This window comes from Cyclopterus lumpus, chromosome 15, assembly GCF_009769545.1.
Source record: "Cyclopterus lumpus isolate fCycLum1 chromosome 15, fCycLum1.pri, whole genome shotgun sequence".
Lineage (NCBI taxonomy): Eukaryota > Metazoa > Chordata > Actinopteri > Perciformes > Cyclopteridae > Cyclopterus > Cyclopterus lumpus.
Window position 1 is genome coordinate 10,841,479 of NC_046980.1, and position 18,973 is coordinate 10,860,451.

General features: G+C 40.3%; 1 protein-coding gene across 4 annotated transcripts in view; it reads right to left on the minus strand.

The window, feature by feature from the left end:
* The window catches only part of kcnma1a (potassium large conductance calcium-activated channel, subfamily M, alpha member 1a), a 122,298-nt gene that overhangs the window by 43,421 nt on the left and 59,904 nt on the right, over positions 1-18,973 (minus strand). For all 4 annotated transcript variants that reach the window (XM_034551798.1, XM_034551799.1, XM_034551800.1 and 1 more), the window contains exons 4-9: positions 15,819-15,912; positions 15,107-15,218; positions 7,738-7,813; positions 7,100-7,175; positions 5,700-5,870; positions 4,034-4,125 (exon numbers count right to left, since the gene is read on the minus strand). In XM_034551798.1, coding sequence (XP_034407689.1) covers positions 4,034-4,125; positions 5,700-5,870; positions 7,100-7,175; positions 7,738-7,813; positions 15,107-15,218; positions 15,819-15,912 — 621 coding nt within the window. The remainder of the gene's footprint in view (positions 1-4,033; positions 4,126-5,699; positions 5,871-7,099; positions 7,176-7,737; positions 7,814-15,106; positions 15,219-15,818; positions 15,913-18,973) is intronic.

The following is an 18,973-nucleotide window of genomic DNA, read 5'->3' on the forward strand; positions in this document are numbered from 1 at the left end:
AATCCAAACATGCGGAGTAGAAGTCAGCCCTTATATTGACATGGATTAGTGTGGACACTCGTCAGACCCCCTAATTACCCTATGGAGACCTGTAAGGCAATCTATGTAATGACAATGGCCTTATCCACTACTTAGCAGGATGTGCCAAGAGACAAATGAACCACTTTAGTTTTGAGTGCTTGGATACTGGACAGTGTTGCATTGAACACTGTGAGTATTGGGTTACTCTTTCCTAAAATAAAAAAAAAAAGCTGTGGTCATATTTGTTCACTGTTTAAGTTCTTATGATCAAACTAGATTTGTCTGAATCCATCATCATACTATTGTACACAATAAGCAGGCTCACACATTAACCTTTAAAAGTTGATAGAATATTACTGAAATCGGACTAAGTTTGGCAAGTTTAAAAGAAACAGATATTTATTGATGTTAGATGAGAACCATAGTTCAGATCACTTAATGTCTTCCTACTCTGTACCAGATGGTCCGGGTAGGACTGCACTGAAGTGGACTTGGCAAAGTAATGTGACAGACGTATTGAAAGTAAGGCAGTGTGTGGATGTTGCAGGACATAATGGTCTTCGCAGATGTCGCCTCTGTCCTTTAAGAGAATCTAATGAGCAGCCGTGATGGCATGGTTGGCCAGAGTTGAGCAAAGGACCGTGTGGTCTTACAAGCTGATGAGCTGAGATGTCTGTGGGCAGCCGGCAGCATTTGGCACAAGATGTCTCTCATTTAAAGAGATGAAAAACATCAGTTACGTTTTTCTATTCCCAGTATCCAGATGCCCTTCAGCAAGGGTAGAGGGATTATAGAGACTTATATGGGGTATGTGTGGGTTCAGCATTAGGTTATTAATTTCTCCCTCTCTCACACACACACACACACACACACACACACACACACACACACACACACACACACACACACACACACACCACACACACACACACACACACACACACCACACACACACACACACACACACACACACACACACACACACACACACACACACTGTAGTAGGTGATTTATCAGCAAAACAAAAATGTTCTTCCTCATGTATCAAGCCTTATCCTTTACTTGATAGAAGAAATTAAACTTGGCATGAATATTGAGGTGTCTGGCTGAACAGGATATAAGAAAAGGATAGCTTAGATAATTCAACCATTTGTAATTGCTTAATAAACAAAATACTTTCCCTCTGGTTACCAAGATTGAACCGTACAGTTTAAGCTATGGACAAAAAGCAGATTTTTACGAGAAAACCAAACAACCCAGAAACCAAACTAAAGAGGGCACACAATCACATTAAATACAAAGGGATATTACAGAGCGTGCACACAAAACATGCAGTCGGGGAACATCCCAGTGTGTCACTGGGGATGCACTGAATACAAAATGAACAAACAGAGAGCTCAAACATCAGCAACAGAGGTCACTAACTTGGTACTGCTCTAATCCTTAGGTCAGTAATGAAACTTACTGCAAGAATCGTCGTCAAAATGTTGCAATTTATACAACTTAGCGCTTATTTTGTTTTTTTATTAAATGAAAAGGCATCTCCTGTAATCCATTTCAAGATGTGTGCAGGTGTATACTGGATAATGCACTTTGTATTTACTCTGCCAGATGTACGTTTGACCATTGAGTTGCTCGCCCTTGACAGATGACTTTCAAAAGGTGTGTGTCAAAGTTCAGCCAGTGTTGAAGCCGGTTTCCATGCCAACCCCTCTGTAGAAGTTGGGGCTAATGGAAACCATAGAGCCATAATGGAAACCACAGAGCCCCGACTGCACTGGGCGCCAACAGAATGCAACACTTGTCATTATTATATCAGCATACGCAGGCTGAGTGCTGTCACTGCACTCATGGGTGTACGCTACACTGCACAGAGTACGATAAGCCTGAAACAGACATTTTGTACAGATCCAATGCGAGTCCCTCTCACTTCCAAATAGCCTTCAAGGTCTGTTTCAAATGACAGCGGCAAGGCAGCAAGATTAAATAAGGGATACATTTAAAATAGTTCACAATGTATCCATGATCTCATTGTTTGTGAACTCTGTAATCAGTCGGATACTTAATCTGCTAATCTCATTTCCATGGTCGACTTTCTTTTGTGCTGACAGCTGCTAAATAACTGAACCCGATGGCAAACCTAAACCCACATGACAAACCGGTTTTATCTATGTGTCAGGTCCTATACATGTAAACACCAAACAAATACAAATCTAAATGATTATGCAAAGAGCCTGATGCCACCCGAAGCCTGTGTGTTCCCTGGGTACCTTCCGATTGTTACCATATGTTTGCACTGTATGTCTAACCAGAGAGAGAAATGGTAGGGGGTGCAGAAAGAGAAAATAAAGTGTGTGGGAGAAACTATTCTCGGCTTTGACAAGGGCTTCTCTCAACACACATCTGTGAGTCTGGGCTGAGGTCACTGGCCAAACATAACATTTCATCAATCTTATCTCAATGACAGGCAAACATTATTGAACAAAAGCTTTTTTCTGATGCTTCGTTCTACTGCTGACTCGCTAGAATCCACCCCGCTGAAAAGAGTGGGTGAAAGACTAAGATGCGAAAAGAGAAACAGAGTGAGAAAGGGAAGACGGCAGAGTAGTAGATGTTGAGTGCCATAGCAGAGAATGAGAAGAACAGAGAAGAGGGAAAAATAAGTCTACCCTCCCTGTTCTAGACACACCACATCTGGATTTGCTATCTGTGTGCTGAATATCAGTATGATTTGAGCCACCGGGGGGGAGAAGAACAATACTGGACAATAATTACTGTGGTGAAATAACCACAGTGCCTCACATACTTTACAGTGCACTGGATCCTCTGCTGTGAGAGGCCAATTACACATATATATAAATAACAAGAGCTTTTGGAGACAAACTCCGCAACCACACAAACACGAGAACCAGGCGAGCATCAAGAACCGAGCAGGCAAAGCAAGCCAAAAGCAATTGAGAGCCTCCACTGGGAGCGAGGCATCCAGCATTCAGGGTGTGGGAGCGGACTGAAGATCAGGGCCAGAGTCATGTCAAGCGTTGATGATGCGATGGGCTAGCGTTGACATACAACAGGAAGATCACTTTTTTATGGAGTTTGCACTCCATTAAAAAGCCTCATGACTGCAGGTCATAGAGAACATGCCGGAAATGTTGCAGTTAAAGCAACGTAATTCCAAAAAACATGCACAAAAACCAAAATGAGACAAGAAAATAAATGATATCTTGCAATGGTCATTGGAATTGATGATGCTTAAAAAGACCACCAATAATAATGCACTTGCAGATGTTTAAATCTTTGTATTTTCTTGTGGGGAAGAAAAAGATCCATTGAAAGTGGATAGCAGGGGTTTCATGACAAATTTGTTTCCCTATAGGCAAGAATGTATTAATGAGGGACTAGAGAAGAAATTGGACCACACAAAGTGCACAGATATATTACTTAGAAGCACCACAGGTTAGTACATTATAAGTCTAAAATGTAGTAGCCATGAAAGCTCTATTTTCCAAATTAAATTAAAACCAGCAGGGAGGACAAAGAAAGAATATGAACGGCACACAAATGACTGAGTGACGGACAGATAGAGGAAGATATAGAAGAGGACGAGGACAGACACAGAGAGACAGACACAGTAAAAGAAAAAGTAAAAGGGCATGGACATGTGTGTCCTAATGGCCAAGGTCTCCAGTCACGCAGTGTGACTTGATGTATTGAAGAAACTTTACTGTTGTAAAAAAAAAAAAAGTCAATCTAACTAACCCCCAGTAACTATGAACTCCAAGGGGGTGCACTTGAGTCACACAACCACGCCTTGTCTGGATTTGAACTTACTTTCTGCCTCGTGTCGAGTTATAACTCCCTCCGTATTTCTTCCGATTAAGGATGAGAGCAGCAATTTCTGGCACGTAGCGAGCAAACATGGCCTACATGCATGGAACAGAAAAAAGAAAAAGGCATGCAGAGAGGGTTCTACCGCACACAGAAAAACAGCAGAACCATCTGGAATACTTACTTTCTCCCATTAACCGCACTATAGGAACCACCATATTTCTTTCGGTTTCCTATTAACTCTATGATTTCAGGGACGTAGCTGGCAAACATGGCCTAAGGAGAAGATAGGAGACAGAAAAAGAGACTAAAAAAGAGACGACTACGCCGCAGCAGGGTGGTGGGGAAACTGGTGCATGAATCCAGATTTCTGAGGGGGAAATTATTCCGTTGCTATTGAAATCAAGTTTAAAAACTCTCATTGTCAGAAGAGACTTGATGCACTTTGAAAATTGAGTAAGATCTTCATATACCCAAAGATCTTGCTTTTGCTGTTAAAAAAAAATAGCCCCCGTTTTTAAAAGGTAAAAGTTTAGGAACAGGTTTGTTCAGTGGGCAATAATTTTGTCTCAGCTGATGAGTAGTCAGTCTGTGATAGCACCCTATATACCTTTCTGGATAGCAGACTTTTGAAAGGAGAATAAAAACCCATGTGCCATGTTTTGTCCAACAAACACAGATGATTTGGCAGGTTGATTTGAATAGGCCTACCTGATGGTCCACAGCTGCAAAACACATTAAGACTCATTTGTTGGGCTGGAAAATGAGCTGGATGCATTTTGCAAAGTTTCACAGCCTAGTGCAGGGTTGTGTTTACGTTTACCAACTAACAGTCACTGACACTGCTCATCTGGACGAACATCTACATTAAGAAACAAAGCGGTGCCCTTGCCCTTGGAAATACATACTTAACTCATACTTGGAAAGTGCACCTATCATCCATCAGCAGGAATAATGTGAAATGATCTGAGTTTAATATGATCGCCAGCTTTAAAATATCTCAAGCCTGAAGTCATTATTCAGCCACTGCTGGTGATAGGAAGCAGGCTGAGGTACGAGGCTAAAGACTTCCAGAGCTCTCAGCGCTGAGAGAAAACACATAACCTATCACCATGGCCACAACAAGGTACACATCCACACAGCTGCAGGTCATCAGTGCAGAGTGATAGCTAGCCAAATAAATACAGAACACAGTGACAGCGATTTGGCGTAATCCTCCACTTCTTTGTAAGAGAAGTTGGAGGCGGCAGGGTCTTTAGTGTGTGTACGAGTGCCCACAGGTGTGTATGCACCCATGCACGTCTGTGCTGAAGTTAATGTGCATGTGGCAACCAATCGGGACGCTAGATCAAAGGGAGGTGCGCAGGAAGGATCGGGAGGGTGCTGTTGCTATGGTAACAGTCAGGCTGGCCTAAGCCTCATCTCCCTGCCCCTGTGTTTGTTGGAATTGTGGGAAGAGACACAGGAGGAAGGGTGTCCTGAAACCGCAACTGCTTTTAAGAGAACAGTAACAACATTATCGGACAGAAACTTGCACTCTTGTGAAACAAATACAGGGGTGACACGTAAGGGGGTGGGGGGGACGAAGGAGCACATAGTACTGTGACTACAGGCGACAGGATACAGCAGGCTAAACAGAAGGATATAACTTCACTATGACAAATAAATAACATTTACTGGTCCAGGCAACATAGTTCTAATATTTTTAAAAATCGCACTATGCTAAAATATCATATAGTATCCAAAATAATTAATTGTTCATTATATATCATGTTCAGTCTATTGATGGGGACAGGCAGGATTTAGGAGGGGATAAGGGGAGCAAGGGAGAAAGAAAAGCCTGATTTTACCAAACCACCAAGGATGAAGAAGACCATAAACAGGCGCCCCAGGGTGGTTTTTGCATAGACATCCCCGTAGCCCACTGTAGACATTGTCACCATCAGCAAGTAGACACATTCCCAATAGGAAAGTGGCTGGGAATTCTGGAAGTTTTCCCAAGGATCCCCTGAGTTTTCCACCTATAATGGAGATGGGAGAGTGAGTGAAGGACAATTAGAGATGACTCTCACCACAAGTCTGTAAACATTTCATAACATAGGTTCAACACAGCTGTGTGTTGATAAAGACAACGCTAGCAAAGAGAAACTATTTGATCAAGTTTGATTAAAACCAGCCACAAGTGCTCATGCATTCATCTGTGTTGAGTTATCCAGTATGTTCATTATATATATTGAGCTAAGACTACCATCTAGTGGTAAAACTGTTTGATGCTTTATTGAGTTGTTAGGCAGAGCTACACATACACGATGCATACTATACTCACTTGTCAAGTAATATATATAATATATAAGAATATTTTTTTATTGAACAGTTTGATAGTAGATCATGACAATAATGGGGAGCAAGGATGCATACAATAAAAGTCTCCAGACACATTTGGACTTGGAAAATCGCGGTTCCTTGCTAGGTCACCAGGAGACCCAAACTGTGTTTGTATATTACTAATAGTATCTATTTTCCGTACAAAAGTGATATGTTGATTCAAATCTTAAATAAAAAAAAATACACTTCATTATAAATAAATAAATAAATTGGTGTTTATTTGCCTTCAGTTATTCATAATTTAGTGCAAATACTAACCTTATTATGCAGATTGGCCTGTACACAATAAAAACACTCTTCATCAATGTCATTGTAGAATTCAGTGTCTCCACGATGAGTCATTCAGTCATTGTGAACAGACGTTTTACTTTATAGAGAACTTGTGTCCATGGCACACAACGTACTGTTGAAGCCGTCTGTGAGAAGGCAACATTAATATGTGACTAGTATGATTAGTAAGTGTCTCGAAAAATATATTTACTGCTTGCTATTGTGTGTCTATTATAGAGAGTTTAGTTAATTTGGACACAGACAATACTTCCAATGAAATCTGAAAAGTGAGGAAAAGAAGATTTTCAATTTGGGGGAAAAAACCGAGCACTAGTATCGGACCAGTACGAGGTCATGGTTAAGTTACTGGAATCGGTATTGAGAGAAAACAAGTTGGATCAGTGCATCCCGACTTGATACGAGTGTGAAGCATTACAAGCATTTCTTGCAGTTCATTCTGAAGTCGGATAATTGTTTCCAATTTGATGTTGGTGTGGCATGTCACAGTTGTATTGTCCCTGCGAGTTCCTCAGTTAGCATCCTCACTGGCTCCTTAATCACTAAACCGTACTGGTCCTCACATCTGTCCACTTACCAAATGTATGAATCCAGCTGCTGTGAGCCATGTGCTTATGAAGATGGAACACAGGTTCACTAGCTTGATGGAGTTGCTGGCACGAAGAAAAAGAGGAACCATAAAACTCTCAAAGACGTTAGACCACAATGACAGAAAATGATAGGAAGCCGTCGTGGCTGACAATAAACAACAGCAAGAAAAGTTGATCTAGGATTTTAATAGATTATGGGAATATCAATAAACAAAAACTAAACCATAAAAGCCCAATGGGGTACAGAATAGGAATAAAAGCTTGAATCCAACTTCCAAGGGGGATGATGCTAAAAAGAGGGCCACTCTCTAAACCTTTGCTATCTTATCCTGTGTATGTGCCGGTACAGTTATATTATTCAAGTGTAAGTACAGTGTTATGTTTACATAAAATGAGAAGATGTTATTTATATATCGCACCATAAAAAAACGTCATCATTACCTTAAACATACAGTTATGATACCTCATAACATATGCATGTAGTTTAACACAGATTTAAGCAATTACTGCCACATACTGTATGCAAACCAGCCTCACTTTAACCATAGCTACTGGAGTAACAGTGAAGATAATATTCTATGTGGATATGATTCTTGTCAATGAATAAGGAAAGCGTTATTCTCACCTTGTTTTCAGGATATTCAAAAACTGAAGAATTTCCGAAAACTGTATCAATCTTAGTGCTCTGAGAAATCTTAAGCCTGTGAGACAGAGACACAGAAAGAGAGGAATTAGCATATACGTGCATAAAGAACAACTGATGGCAATGCTAAATTCACATACAATCATGTAAGTTGGATGTTTTCCAAAATATCTTTAAAGGAGTACCAGAGAGACATAACAGTGGCAGATATGAAGAAAGACAACATGAGAAATCCAATTGTTTTTCTGAAGCACATTTCGGCACACCGCAATACGATTCAAAATGTAGTCTGCAACACACCAGGATATGAGGAAAGAAAAGTAGACACTTTATTCTGGATGATGCGTTGGAATTATTTATGCATTCAAACAAGTTAGGAGGAACATCGTGTGGCCTACTTTATATGAGCCTCAGTGTTTGCAGCCAAACGCAGCTCGCTTCGGGATTAGAGAACAATGCGACACCTGCCTCATTGTCTTTTTACATAACACGACTGATCCAATGGAACGTGTGTGTGTTTGTGTGTGTGTGTGTGTGTGTGTACTTGTGTCTTTGCATGCGCTCCCATGCGCTCCTATTGACACGATCTTTACAATCAGTTTACTAGTGGCCATATGCTTGTCAGCAAACATGTTTTCAAGACCAGCTAACTCTAATAGAGTAACAAAGATCTGCATAAATAAGGTACTAAACGAACGTTGTGCACCCTTCCAGATAACGCCCTTACCCCAGTTGGAGTGGATGCGCAAACACGACCCCACTGAATGATATAGTCCTGTCTGCCTTTCCTTTTGCTCCCATTCTGAAAAAGGTCGCCACAGGACTTCTTTCGCCTCCACGTCTCTCGGATGGTCTCCAAATTAGCGTCACTGTGTGTACGTCGATATACGAGTAGTTTAGGGTGAATCATTCTTTTTACAATCCCGGCCAAGGAATCCTTTTTTCTTCTTTTCCAAGAGAGGAATTAAAAACAAATATTTAGGACCTCCAGAAAAAGCTAATCTTCCTCAGTGTAGCACCACAAAAGTTAAACAAATTCCTTGTAAATAAAAGCACCTATAAATACTTTGAAACCTAGAGAGACAGCGAGAATTGGATTGTTTGGTTAATCATACCAGCCTTGCCAGGGACTGTGTCTCAGTGAGCAAAATGTCAGCTGTAATATAGGGGATTCTTTTTTCACTTTTGTTAGTGTTAATCCTCACCACCCAAACAGACTTACCTTTCCATGCCCCTGTGAGTGCTTTACTTTGAACCCATTTGAAGCTTTGTCTCCATCAACACACGGCTGTGTCGTACCTATTTATTTATTTTTCTGAATCTGGCCAGGGATTAGCAGAGATGAAGATAAAATGAACACGGTGCAGAACAAAAACAGTAATCCTGATTTATAAATGTTTCTGCATGAAAAAGGTCAAACAACTCTATAACAATTTGATGATAGTTATAGTTATTGGCCAATCCAGGACTGAGGTCATTTCAACTCCAGTAGAATCTGATTTTGTCCGATATGAATAAAACTTCTTTTAGATTAGATTCTTTAATAAAAACCTAATAATTCAAAAGGTAATATTAATGTATTACCTACATTTTTGTAACTTTCCGCAACAAACCAATCAAACAATCATACACACTTCATACAAGCACACACACAGAATCTTTATAATTCGGTTACTTTTTCTGTGTCAAATCGATCACAATGCCATTAATGGCTTTGAGGACAGACTGTCCAAAGGTGTGCCCATTTGTCCAAATGTGTCTTTGTGATGACAGTTTTTTTACACCGTATTCAAGTATTGTTAAAAACTATTTATCTTTAGACAGAACATTGGACAACATGTCATGCACCATGTTCATTTCAAGCATACCCCGTTAAATCTGCCAAAATATTGTCACTAAAATGACTCCACTACGACGTGTACAGAAATAGATTTTTCTCAATCAGTGTGAAGCATCTGTGTTTGTGTTAGTGTGTGTGTGTGTGTGTGTGTGTGCGCGCGCGTGTGTGCGCGCGCGTGTGTGTAGGTGTGTGCGTGTGTGTGTGCGCATGCTATGTATTCAACACTTTGCGGGATAAATATCTGTTGCGAGATAAAGAAATCTGGCATCATAAGCATGTATTTGTATTTAGTCAATACAATGTCCTCACAAACATTGCCATACATGTTTGTGTCAGTTTCAATTTCAATTCAATTCAGTTTATTTTGTATAGCCCAATATCACAAATTACAAATTTGCCTCAGAGGGCTTTACAATCTGTACACATACGACATCCCTGTCCCAGGACCTCACATCGGATCAGGAAAAACTCCCCAAAAATAACCTTTGACAGGGAAAAAAGGGAAGAAACCTTCAGGAGAGCAACATAGGAGGATCCCTCTCCCCGGATGGACAGAAGCAATAGATGTCATGTGTACAGAATGAACAGCATTACAAAGTTACATAAACACATTACATGAATATGACAATGTATGAATAGAACTCCAATCCATGAAACAGAAGGAGGTAGAGAGGAGGGGGGGCGGGGCATCAGCAGGGCCAACGCGGGAGGCCGGCTCATCAGGCATCAGACACCTCCAGGTCCAATGGACCCTATGAGACGTGAAGTCACAACGACTCCGAGGAGGAAGCAGACTTAATAAGGTGCAATGGAGAGATGTAAATTCATCCATAAGGAGAGAGAGAAGAGGAGATAGGTGCTCAGTGTATCCTAAAACATCCCCAAGCAGCCTATAAGCCTATAGCAGCATATCAAGGGGCTCGACCAGGGCAAACCTGATTCAGCCCTAACTATAAGCACTATTAAAGAAGAAAGTCTTAAGTCTATTCTTGAATGAGGTGGCTGTGTCTGCCTCCCAGACAGAAAGTGGAAGCTTGCTCCATAAAAGAGGAGCTTGATAACTGAAGTTTGTGTGTGCATGTGTTGAAAAACTGTCAATGAAATTCTGCTCCCATAAACACGTGTTTATGCATGAGAAAATCTCTTTCCCACACATGCCAAAGCCTCTTGCACACACAGACACACACACACACACACACAAGTGTCAGCTAGCCAGATGCTCATTCAAAAAGGGTTTTCTGGTCTATGCCCACTGTTACTTCATTGAGGATTTGCGAGCAAAAGTCACATGTTAGCAGAGCAGCCTACTGGGACCTTTTATCAATCACCAGTCTGTGATGGTACATCTTGGATAATACTGACAGTTAACAAAGCCATGGATTAGATTATACAATGCTATGCAGCACTAACACACACACACACACACACACACACACACACACACACACACACACACACCCAGTGTAGCACTGGTTGTTGCTGGATAGACAGCACGTGCATATTAAATTTAACACCAGCAACACATTGTTTTCCAAGCTTATAACTCAACTCATTGCCTGTGCAATAATGCAACATGCAATACCATGACAAGTGAGAAGCCTGGCTGCAGCAAAGAGGCTTAAACATTGAATGTACATGGTGGCTTCCTGCCAGCGTCTGAGGGCCATATAAGGAACCTGCACTACAACAGTAAGCCTCTTTCAGCAGGAAAAAACAAGAGTTCATGAAACAGTATACTAAAGCACCACTAGGAGGCAGTAGCAGGTTACAATCAAAGCCATGCCTAAAGACTACTAGAGTAGTGTACACTCTTAAAGCCAGGGCAGCTTCATGTCAACGTTTAGGTCACTACCACAAAATCAGAAAAACAATACATTTCAATAAATAATTTGACAATAAACTCATGATGCCATTCATCGTGAAAAATTGTTCTGTTCCAAAAATAATCACAGCCAGCCTTGCTTTTCCTTGTGTTTTTAATGACTAAGGAGGGGAAGTGTAAAGTGAACTAGCAGGGTGTGAGAAATGGGGCTTAGTAACTAGATGAGCAACTAGCATCGTTCAAACCGCCATACGCTAATCCTACACTGCGAAGACTCTCTTGAGTGAAACTCTCAAGTATCTAAAGGAGATTAATTCCCCTTTCCAATGAAGAACTCTGCATGACCTCTTACATTAGTCGCGAGTTGTTCGCCTCCTCTTAATCAATGTCCAATTTGCAGAGGTAGGGAGAACATATCTTGAAATCCATAAAGCATATACTTCCTCTGGTGCAGAGTGGGCAGACACTCTACAACACAGCACAGGGCAGAACCCCTATTAGTGGTCCTTTTATTAAACACTTCACTGGATGTCCAACAGTCTTCTCATGCAGGACCACAACTGATAGAGTGAAGCAAAAGGTAGTGTAATTAAGATGTATTACACTGGCTGTGGTGTATATTCCCCAGCAGTGAATGGAAAGAAAGGATGAACTAATCCACTGGGAATGAGGAGCATAGTACACGGTGTTAACAACCACCCTGGCTTCCTCTAACAAAGCCTTTTAAAAGGACATTATATACACACGTAGCTAAATTAAAGTAACACTAACTATGGATTAGTCTATTACTTATTAGGACAGCAATGATGGCCCTATCAAGCCTGAGGATATATAGGGAAAATAGTTTTAGGGGAAGTGTATCTGTAATGTATTCATCAGCGAATAGCAAAGGTCACCAAAGAAAAGCAATAGTGCATTATATCTTGCCATTCTCTCAGAATATTGTACTAATACTAATTGTGGTTATCTTCCTGTCACAACCTGGTACTGTATGTCTCGATTCCATAATAATAGTGGATAGAAGGAGCTGATCATGATTTTGGTCCTAACTCCGAAGAGCCTGAATATTAACAGACACTTTCAGCACCCCATTAGTATTCCTGGAGCTATCGCCAGTCTGTTAGGGTACACCATATCCAAGTGCTGACACACACACTGTTAATTTTATAACTGAGGTTTTGCAACACTGTATGCAGCCTTAAACACATGGACAAGTACAGCACCAGAGAACATACACATAAGCCATGCCAGTGGGAGTTATGTTACTATAATGCTCTGTGGTCACAGTATATACTGTATGTCCAACAATGCAAAAATAAACATGCTCTAATGTTTGTAGGAGATGCAACCTGATATATAATCCTTGCAAAAACTAGTCCTCGGGAGTCTCCCCTTTGCTTATTAATAGTTCTGGAATCTATAGAGCATCTCTCAAAAATAATAAATTCACACTCTCAGTTGCTGTTGATACAATTACTCACACAGCAGCTGTATTGGACATAAAAGGTGTTTTCGCTTCCTACATAAAGCCCAAGTGCAGGATATGTATTGATCACAGGTAATTAATCTCTGCAGAAGGTCAGACAGCAGCCAGACCATCATTTCACAGTCTTTCATCATCCTCATTAAGGCTCAAACACCGATGGCTTTCTGGGGATGAGATGAGGACACCTTGCATCATGAATACCAGAAACCAGATTACTTTAAGGCCATATCAATTTCATTACACAGCTTGTTTACTGTGAATGCCACAGTGAGCCTCTTAAGAAAACTTTAGCACCACAGAGATTAGACTTTCACAATTTCATATGACTTTTCATATTACTAGATTTAGTGATTCTAGCGTGCATGTAAAAACAAGATCGTAGAAGGCAGACCTTCCAAATACCTGAATCTCTGACAGTAGATAGTCTAGTGTATATAATGTACTTAACCAAATAATTAAGGTATATTTCAACGTGTTACTTTCATAGTTTTGGCCATCTGGTATAAAAAGATTGTTACTGTATAACACCAACATTGAAAGTTGATTATTCTCATTTTTATTAATCTGCTGAATATTATCACAATTAATTGATTTTAAATTTAATCCATGAAATGTCAAAAGAAAAATGTTCTCAGCATCCAAGATAATTTTTTGTCTGACCATCTATGTAATCCCAAAGTTATTCAACCTCCAATGATTAAAAACAGAAAAGCAGTAAATCCTTATATTTGATAAGCTAAAAACAGTGAACATTTGGTATTGATTAATGGATCATTTAAAAAGTTACAGATTAATTTCTGCCGCTCTACCAATCAGTTAATTTACCAATCTATATTAATCTAACTTTGAAGTAAAACCTAAATAATAAGCCAAAATATTGGTCAAATTATACAACTGCACAGAAAAGACGTCTGCACATAACATGGTAGGTCGAATTTGAACCAGGAATTCTGTAAGCAGTGATATTGCAATATTATCCAGTTTCCAGATCTCAGAAATGAAGTTATTGCTAGACCTTTTTCACAGCAGAAATTTTGACTTGTCATAACAGGAAAAGCACAGAAATTAATAATAGCATTAACAACGGCAAGTGTCCCTGTAAACCATGACAGTATGACAGTGAACCAGCAGGACCCTGAAACTGAGGCACCTAATTGGAATTCAGCCATCATTAATTTTAATATTTCGACATGCTTTTCCTTGTATCTAATGAGACACTTTTTTTTTTTTAAATGGAGGAAAAGAAACAGGATCTTTAAATGTCTCTAAATGTGTAAGATATCTTTTTGAGATGAATGTGAACAGTATCTAGCTTCATAGTTCAAAGTATATAATACATATATAATAACTCACATTCTGACATAACAGCCTTGGTGGTCCAATGTCATGCTCAGCTAAACATTGGATTAGCATTTAACTGAGTTGTAAATGAAGCATACAGTTGTGAAAATATATAGTTGTGAAAATAAGTTTTAAAAGTGGCAGCGTTCTCGAAAAAGAATACAGCTTCAAATAAACTCATTTTACTGCAGTGTAATTTAGGCCACAATACTCTGAATACACTGAGGAAAGTAGGCCGTTATGTAATGCAGGTTAGGGTGTTTTCCAGTGTGCTCATGCAAGAGTGTGTGTGCATGTAAGTGTGTACATGTGTGCATGGGGAGAACGCATGCTTTTGCATGTGCATTTTTTGTGTGAGTGTGAATGAACCATTAGATGGCAGTTATGGGCCGCTGTGAGGTATTCCAGGTGCAACGCCTGAACGCAGCAATTACCAATGACACACACACACAGTGAGCCACAGCCCTTTTCTGAGTCACTCTCACTTCCATTAGCCAATCCACTCTGCTGTGTTCCCTGAAACATCAGAGTAACCCAGCCCTGTCACTTTCAATGATGAGGGAAAGTTGACTGCAGCCCAAAGCAACAGGGCCTTGGAGACACTGTGCCAGTAATGGGGAGACAGAAGGGGGACTGAGAGGCAAAGGGAGAGATAGAGAGTGATAAAAGGAGGGGTGACATGTGAAGATAGAGGGGGAAAAAAAGAAATGTAAAACAAGGAATGGTAAGACGGAGGCGTTGAGAAGAGAAATGTGAAAAGCGGTGAAAGAAAGCAAGGAAAGATCAGGCCTGCGCAGTGAGAACGAAAGAGAGAGTCCAAGTGAGATGGAAGGAAACAGCTGAAAGAGGTATGCAGACTTACCGAGCCAGCTTCTGTTTAAGTAAACAGAAACAAACACGGGAGGAACAGTGAAGAAGTCGACCACTGAGTTGACCTCCAGCCAGAACCACAGCTTATCATTGGCTGCTATAAACTGTAAAAAGAAAAGAAGATGGCATCAAGATGACAATCGCATTCTAATTTTTACCAAACGCTACCTCTCCACCAATCAAACGTCATGCTACGTCTCCTTTTAGCATCGCTGACACGCTGTTTAGAATGAATGACAAAAGCTTCACCCCACTTGCTGAGTCATGCAAATGTTTGGTGGTGTAAGCAGCTTATGAGTTTATTTATTCATTCATTTAGGACGGAAAGCTTGCATTTGCACCACTGGAATGCTGCTCTGGCGTGGCAGTCATGCTAGCAAGAGTGTTACAACAGTGTCAGTTAAAATGAAAGGCATTATGTGTGAGAATTCGTTGGCGTCTGTCTGTTTTGTAAGCATTGTTGGTTGTCCTATAAAAATGCTGATGAAAAGATTAAATAGACTGGGATGTCGGTTGAAAATAAGAAGGATGAAAGATACTGTTGTAGGATGCTGTAAGCTTTAATGCCTGTAAAACAATGCCTGCCCGCATGGTTGTGAGCATATTGTTTGTGCCAGTCTGTTTGACAGCATGTCTGTATATACGTGGATCTTATTATAAATATATACTGGTGTGCATGTGTGAGCATGCAGGTGCCAACTTACCCGCAAGCCAAAATACAGAAGGAAGAAGACGTTGAAGGCCATATCGATTTGTAACGTGAAATCTTCATAGAAGTGCTGGCAGGATTCTATTGGACTGGAGAGCAAATAGAAAGAGAGAAAAACATGTTTACTGTTGTGAACTGATACTGATGAAGAGTGATGAAGAGTCTTTCATCTCTTTCCTACCATAAACCCAGCCATATTCACATGAAAGGAATGTAGTTTTTTTTGTACCGTTAGTATATTAGTTTGATATCATTATAGGTAATATGTGTGAAATGCCGATATTAAATTATTATAATGAATTATTATCAAATATCTTTATGTTTAAACATATTTGCGATGTCACAATATGCTTAATATCTGCAAAATCACATGTATTCCATTGTTGTGCTTTACGTCAGAGATAATTCTGCCTACATGTGACTTCAGTATTTCATTCAGTACATTTTTAATTACAGTTTATGTTCAGGTTTTAGCCAACAGAATTTGGTAAAACAATAATACAAAACCATACAATACAATAATTATTCCTCCTCTAAGGCCCATGGGGTAAAAGACCCACTGTCAACCAAATATAGATGAAAATAGGGTGAAATTGGTAGTTGCTTTCATGTGACAGTACACTCAAGCTTGCATACATTATGCAGCATCTGTCAAACACAAATATTCCAACAGATTTTGCCTCATATGACAGAGACTCCCCACAAAGAAAGAGACTGCATAGCTCTGTTGATTTAACAGAGTGGAATAGATAGCCCTGTGTTGCTTAAAAAAAGGCAGATGATGATAAATGAGTCGTGATCTGTCTGGTCTGTCATGTAATCCATCTTCATGTTTACCTTGTGATGATTAACCATTAGAGGGGCTTCCCTTCACGCAAGCAATAATAGGCTGTTTGCCCATCCTATTCTTCACTTGGTCATAGGCCGATAGGATTTTGCTACTGAGTAATGATGAAACCCACTGCGGGAGAAGCATAAATATGCATTATTGCTTGGCTGACTATAGGCGACCTTCGGGAATGTACAGATAAGCAAGAGAACACACACATGGCCATTACAAGAGTAAACAGTTAAGTCCCATATGTTCTAATTCAAACATTGAAGTACATGCATTGGTATGCATGGAGCCCATAGGGGCACCGAGTGAGATCCTGAGCAGAGCTTACTGCATAAGGAAAATCTCCAGAGGTAGAGAGGAGTGAAGCTTAATCATCTTCCAGTTAACATCAAACATTTTATCTCATGATGATCCATTATAATGGATGACTGGGTACAGACATGCCAGAGAGGAAGTATTGCTCCAAGAGGATGATCCGACTTCTAATTCCTGAGTCTGTCTCGAGCATATCCCAAGGACTGACGTGATCTTTAAGATGATGTAAAACCCTGGCTCATGTCCAGGATGATTAGAATGAGTCTGGTTCATGCAGCAGTTGTTTAAAACTAAAGTGACTTTTTTTGGTTGAAAGGCATTTTCTCATACAGTGCCATCAGACTTCGGACAGAAGCTAATTCGCTTCTGACTCCTAGACAGAGTTAACATTGATCTGGCCTAAATACTCGATTAATAACTCACCGCCGGCATCTCTTTGTTATTCTTTAGGCATCAAACTAAACGCGAATGCTAAAACAAACCATAAATATTACATAAAACCTACAGCCTAAGAATGCACTGCCGACACAATACTGCCAGCTCACGCATTCTCACTCTGAAGCCACAACCTGAGCAAACCTTAAAGTCCCTTGTGCAAGAGATTGCACACACCTACGCTAATACAAATGCTAATACACTTACACACACACACACACACACACACACACACACACACACACACACACAAGCACACACACACGGTGCACACTGAAGACACCATTTGGAGTGGTCACTGTGGCATTTTCCCTCAGGCCCAGCTCTGGCCTAATTCTGTATAACCGCTCATCTACAGTCACGTGACCCAAAGCATTCTCAACAGCACAGAGGGAGCATTGCGGCACACAGGATGGGCTGAGTGGTACGTTGAATTTGTCTTGATTTGGCTCTATAAGGCAGCACTATGGCTACACTCTGAGAGCTTTAATTTAGTCGTTTTTAATAATCATTATTTGAAAGTGCAGCTTATCATTAACTAAAGTAGTGGGAAGACACATCAGGCAGACATATGGTTTCTCTCTTAAGCTCAGAGGCACAATAGGAAATTAAGAGTTCATCTGTGCAGGGTGGGAGAGGGTTTGCAGTCTATTATTGTGGAGCTGCTCTATGTGTTTAAAAAAAATAGCTATGCGGACTGAAAAGTAATAAACAAGAATGAGTTAGCTGCTGTTTATGTGACAAATCAGCATGTTTGAATGCATCAGCCGGCATGATAAATACTTCATAAACACAACTCTGCATTCAAAGGAGCAAATAGAAGAAGCAAAATAAGCAAATGGATAAAGATTAGATGTGCTGTGGGGGTTTATGTCAATTGAGATATTTAATCTCATCCCAACAACTTTAAAAGGTGATAATAGCTGCACAAAGCGCTGTTCACTTGTTTATTCAAAGTATATCAATATTGAACATGTGTCCAAATTGCACCAAATTAGACCCTTGAGTCCCCAGCAATGCACCTGCCAATTGTGAATTAGCTTTATAGTTAGAATCAATGCATCATAAGCAACTATGGCCTTAAAAATCAGTCCAATGTGCCTGAGCATTGGGTTCATATTAGAGGATTTCATAGCATATGTCCAGGGCCAAAATTGCTGGAAAACCAACTTTCACACCAACAACCAGCAAAGTGTGTGTCCAGTCTTTGACCACATTCATTAATTAATGTAGTCTCAACAAAAACTGAGCATGTTTAGCCTCTAAAATGTTCATGAGATGCTATGGATTTTGTTAAAATGGTGTTTCTCTTTCTCTTTCCAACACGAAGAGCAAGACAAACAAAATTCCTAATTCCAGTTTTCAATGTCACTTCATTCACTCTTCAATCACGATGGGTTCCTGACCACATGCTGCCGGTGTCCTAAAGAAAATAGATCTGCAGTTCTTATTACTCCTTCAGGTCTGGCACAAACGGGCGTTACATCCTGCCTAACAGGAAGGGGGAGGGAAGTGAGGGAGAGAGAGAGAGAGACAGAGAGAGAGCGCAGAAAGACATGGCG